Genomic DNA, 4754 nt, shown 5'->3' with positions numbered 1-4754 from the left:
TCACAATAATGTTTTTAGAGTTCTTTTAATGATTTTATATGTTGGTGTTCCCTTCGTTCAAATTTATAAGTCGTTTTAGCTCTTAGCACAAGAATTAATAAATGAAAAAGGATATCGCGCTGAAAACTAGGAAAACAGAGATAGAGATAGAGATGCATAGTAAAGAGAAAAATACGTATTAGAAAGTGAGAACGATTTATAATTTGAGAATATTTGATAACCTCAAAGTGATTTATAATTTAGAACAGGTGGAGTAGTATGTGAGATAAAATAATGCATAAATATACTTCCCGGCTTCGCCATGTGTACTGTGTCCCCTTGGTAACACATTCCCAGAACCATAGCTAGCATCCACCAGCGTGAAGAACCAGGAGATAGAGCATGGAGCACGCGGCGCAGAACCTCGCAAGCAATGTTGGGCAGCTGCTGGCCGCGGAGTATCGGCAGCTCCGCGGCGTCGGCGGCGAGATCGCCGAGCTGCGCGACGACTTGGCCACCATGAACGCCCTCCTCCGGATGCAGTCGGAGGCCGAGGACGGGGCCGTTGACCACTTCGTCCGGGAGTGGATGAAGCAGCTGCGCGAGCTCGCCTACGACTCAGAGGACTGCATCGACCTGTACCTGCTCCGCATCAAGTGCCGCCCGGGCGAAGGCGTGCGCGCCAGGGCGAGGCGCCTGCTCGCGACGTTCTTCCCTCGCCGCAGCCTCGCCGGCGAGATCAGAGCGCTCCGCGCCCGCGCCCTCGCCATCAGCGAGCGCCACGCGCGCTACGGCGTCAGCCGCGACGCGCTCATGCGCCGCTCCCCTCTCTTACCTGCCCCCCAGATGCTGACGTCGACGGCCTCCGCCGCCGCCGCACCTAATCAGCACGCGCTGAGCCGTGCCAACGAGCAGCCTGAGCACAGCCGGGTCGTCGGCATCGAGGACCAGGTCGACACGCTGGCTGGCCGGCTGAGTCCGGCCGTCGAGGGAGAGCGCTATCTGAAGGTGTTTTCCGTCGTGGGGTTCGGGGGCGTCGGCAAGACCACGCTGGCCATGGAGGTGTGCCGGCGGCTGGAGCCGGAGTTCCCGTGCCAGGCCTTCGTTTCGGTGTCTCAGGCGTTCGAGCCGAGCAGGGACCTCAAGCCGCTGCTCAGGCGTGTGCTGGAGCAGATCGTCAAGACCAAAGCAGAGAACGAGAAAGGTATCAAGGAAGAGGGGTCGCTTGGTGACATCGACGGCTTGGATGCTGATCTGCTGGCCCGAAAACTCGCGCACAAAGTCAAGGACATGAGGTACCGGTTCTGCAAATGCACAATTATCTTTCTCTACTTCATAACTAGCTAGTATGATAACAAGTTAGAAACACAAATTATTTATCATGGGAATTATATTGTGAATTGCCGTGTTGATATGTACTAGTACCTTTTTTAAGAGGAAAGTTGGATGCGCATACACACTAAAAGTTTTAACACTTTTTATAAACATACCTCAACGATTTTAAACCTTGGCAATAATTTATGGATCTAGCACAATAATTTTTAAAATCTATAGGGAATTTCAACTCCAGTTCAACTTGTTTTGAAAATGTTGCAACCACCTCTTCATCGTCAGACATTGATCGAAGGGAACATCCAACCTGTGAGGTCGGTTGCTGGTCGGATGAGAGAAACATGTAGATTTGGCATTGAAATGGTTTGTAACACAACAAAACACTTTTACTGCCGGACTATATACTATAGTAGTATTAGCATAACATAAAGCAAGTTATGAGTTATGACAGCAACTGGTAATTAATTTCACATGATCCATCCGAATATAATCCTTTATTTACATAGTAGTTGTAAAACTTAAACAGAAAGAGCCCAAAGTAAATTGTCTCACACCTTGGGGTAACCCGCTTTTGAATGTGCAACACAATTAACCTAGGGTGTACTTATGACTAAACAGGTACCTCATTGTACTGGATGATGTATGGACCGTACGAACATGGGAGTCAATCCAATCGGTTTTACCAGAGAACAATTGCAACAGCAGAATAATTGTGACCACTAGGATGGAGACAGTGGCCAAAGTATGCAGTCCGGCCAGTATTGTTAAGGGACATTTCATCCATTATATGGAACCTCTCAAGCTCGAAGATTCCAAAAAGTTGTTTCTGAGCAGAGCATTTGGCTCTGTGGATGCCTCTTATCCCACGGAGTTCAACGATGTAATGGACAATATCTTAAGAAAATGCGGTGGACTGCCACTGGCCATAGTTAGCATTGCCAGCGTTTTGGCAGGCTACAAGTCATCCGGCAGTATAGACAAGTGGGAAACCATATGCAAATCAATAGTTTCTCAGATGGAGAGCAACCCTACCTTGGAGGGGATCAGGCAGATTGTCACAGTCAGTTTCAACCACTTACCTCATGAGCTCAAGGGTTGCATGATGTACCTTAGCATTTTCCCTGAGGATTACGAGATCAGTAAGGACCGACTCTTGTGCAGATGGATCACTGAGGGATTGGTCTTGGAGAAGCAGGGGTTGACACAGATGGAGGTTGCAGAATCCTACTTGGACGAGCTACTGAGTAGGAACATGATCAAAGCCAACCGTTTGGACGAGCACAAGAGGGATCAGTCGTACCAGGTGCATGACCTGCTTCTCGAGATCATGGTGTCCAAGTCTTTAGAGGCTAACTTTGTTAGCCTGAAAGGAGGGCGGTATGACGGGATGTCGTACGACAGGATCCGTCGCCTCTCCATACATGACAGCGCCGATGTTGGTGCATACTCAACTTCCAAGGTAAAGGTAACAGTTGATCACCGAGGCACCGAAGAGGTGAACCTGCAGCATGTTCGATCACTGAGTATGTTCCAGCTCCAAGGGCACAAGCTCCTTGACCAACTAGGCGACTTCTCCTTGCTGAGGGTGCTTGACCTGGAAGGTTGCGAGGGGGTAACCAACAAGCATGTGAGGTACGCTTGTCAGTTGCACCTACTCAGGTTCCTGAGCATGAAGAATACAAATATCAGCGTGGTGCCTCCTCAAATTGGGAATCTGGAGCACCTACAGACGCTCGATGTACGGACAACCCTTCTTGATCACCTGCCTGAAACTGTCACAAAGCTGGAAAGACTCGAGCGCCTCAAGTTCTCCAAGAGGGGCTTGGATATCAAGTGGGTGTTGCCCCGGGGCCTCAGCAAGATAAAGGCGCTTCGCGATGTGGGTTTAGTACGTCTCGGAAATGACTCCCAAGTCGCCCGAGAAGTGGGTGAACTTGAGCTGCTACAGACGTTGGATCTGCACATCGGCCACGAGACCGTTGACGAGGAGGTTCTCCGACAGCTTGCCTTGTCCCTGAGTAAGAGGTACTCTCTCAGGTGTCTTAGCTTGGTAGACATAAGCAGTGCAGGGAAGATGCTGAACTTTCTCCATGACCTACCAGCACCACCGCGCCTCCTCCGGTCTCTCGGAATCAGCGGTGGCATCAGCCGGTTGCCCAGCTGGGTCGGATCACTCACGTACCTCGTTGACTTCGCCATGATGGGCACATACCTTGTTGGTGATGAGCTACTTGGTGTCCTGTGTGAGTTGCCCAACCTCAAGACCCTGCGTGCCTCTTGGAAAAGCTACAGAGAGGATGAGCTAGTCGCACGCACGAACCATACGTTTCCTGTGCTCAGAGACCTGTGGTTTGGTGAAGGCGTTCTGCCCAAAGTTCTCCGGTTTGAGGAAGGGTGCATGGCAAAGCTTGAAACGCTCGAACTGCGTATTCGTAGCCATGAGCTGGAGACTAGCATCGTTGGCATCGAGCACCTGACGAACCTGAAAATGATCACGCTCAAGGGTGATAAGGACAACCCTGCACTTTACCATAGACTGTCGCAGCTCAAGGATGAGAGAGATCGACGCCCCAAGTCCAATCAATTCCAGGTTGCAGTAAAATACTACTTGTGATTGTTTTGTCACCTTCCTTGGTCTGGACTATCAAAATAACTACTTCGACATGTTTGCTTGTTTCAGTGTTGCTTTTTACTATTTTTTATATATGTTGTTATTCCAAATTCATTACCTGGCCCAAGCTCTCACATGCTAGAGCCCCTCATGTCGGTATGTGGAGAAGGTTTTCTTCTTGTAATGCAACATCTGGGGGTCTTCCCCCTGGCCGACCAACTTTTTTTCTTATTCCAAATTCATTTTATTTCGGAATGCGTGTAGGTAATTACTACATTGTTGTAAACATTAAATTCTTCGACACCTGATGCTATACTTGCTTGCATTACTCACGTATTATCGCTTTCTTGTAGAAGCAGACACCGGTTGTTTGGTACTGGCTCGGTCCATCTTTATCGCTATCGTTTTAATAAACTTTTTATTTGTATTTTATTACAATGACATATTATGAAGTAATTAATGATCAAAGAATTGTCCTAATGAAATGAAATACACCTTGTAAAGATGGACAAAGGAAGTCATGTACCGTGTAATATTCTGGGAAACTTATATACTGCCTAGGTGACAAATACGAACCTCCTCCGAACAGGATAATGTATGTGCAGTCTATACGCAGTTGCTTTGAACTAATTAAAATTTTGTGAGCAGTAACTTTGCTTCAGCTTGTTGGTAATCTATTGGAGTTTTTTTTTTCCAAAGAAAGCCGAAAACTTTGCACATAATTCGGTTGATAAATGGCTACATGCAGATAATCATCTTGGTGTGATGGGCAATTTGGATAACTAGAAATATTGGATTTTTTTTATGAAGTCGATCCCCAAGTACAGAATTG

The 4754-nt window shown here is 47.8% G+C and overlaps 1 protein-coding gene across 1 annotated transcript; it reads left to right on the top strand.

The window, feature by feature from the left end:
- Nucleotides 1-311: 311 nt before the first annotated feature.
- Nucleotides 312-4252, top strand: LOC120654907 (disease resistance protein Pik-2-like). Its single transcript, XM_039932589.1, has 2 exons — nucleotides 312-1274; nucleotides 1930-4252. The coding sequence occupies exons 1-2, from the start codon at nucleotides 382-384 to the stop codon at nucleotides 3923-3925; spliced, it is 2889 nt and encodes a 962-aa protein (XP_039788523.1). The 5' UTR covers nucleotides 312-381; the 3' UTR covers nucleotides 3926-4252.
- Nucleotides 4253-4754: the final 502 nt, after the last annotated feature.

The sequence above is a fragment of the Panicum virgatum genome, chromosome 1N, assembly GCF_016808335.1.
Source record: "Panicum virgatum strain AP13 chromosome 1N, P.virgatum_v5, whole genome shotgun sequence".
Taxonomy (NCBI): domain Eukaryota; kingdom Viridiplantae; phylum Streptophyta; class Magnoliopsida; order Poales; family Poaceae; genus Panicum; species Panicum virgatum.
This window is presented reverse-complemented; position numbering and strand designations above follow the sequence as displayed.

What these genes read in the sequence shown, in the direction of transcription:
- LOC120654907 (XM_039932589.1), top strand. Translation starts at nt 382, where the DNA reads ATGGAGCACGCGGCGCAGAACCTCGCAAGCAATGTTGGGCAGCTGCTG. An exon ending in CACAAAGTCAAGGACATGAG is followed by an intron (nt 1,275 to 1,929) that starts GTACCGGTTCTG and finishes ATGACTAAACAG; the next exon opens with GTACCTCATTGTACTGGATG.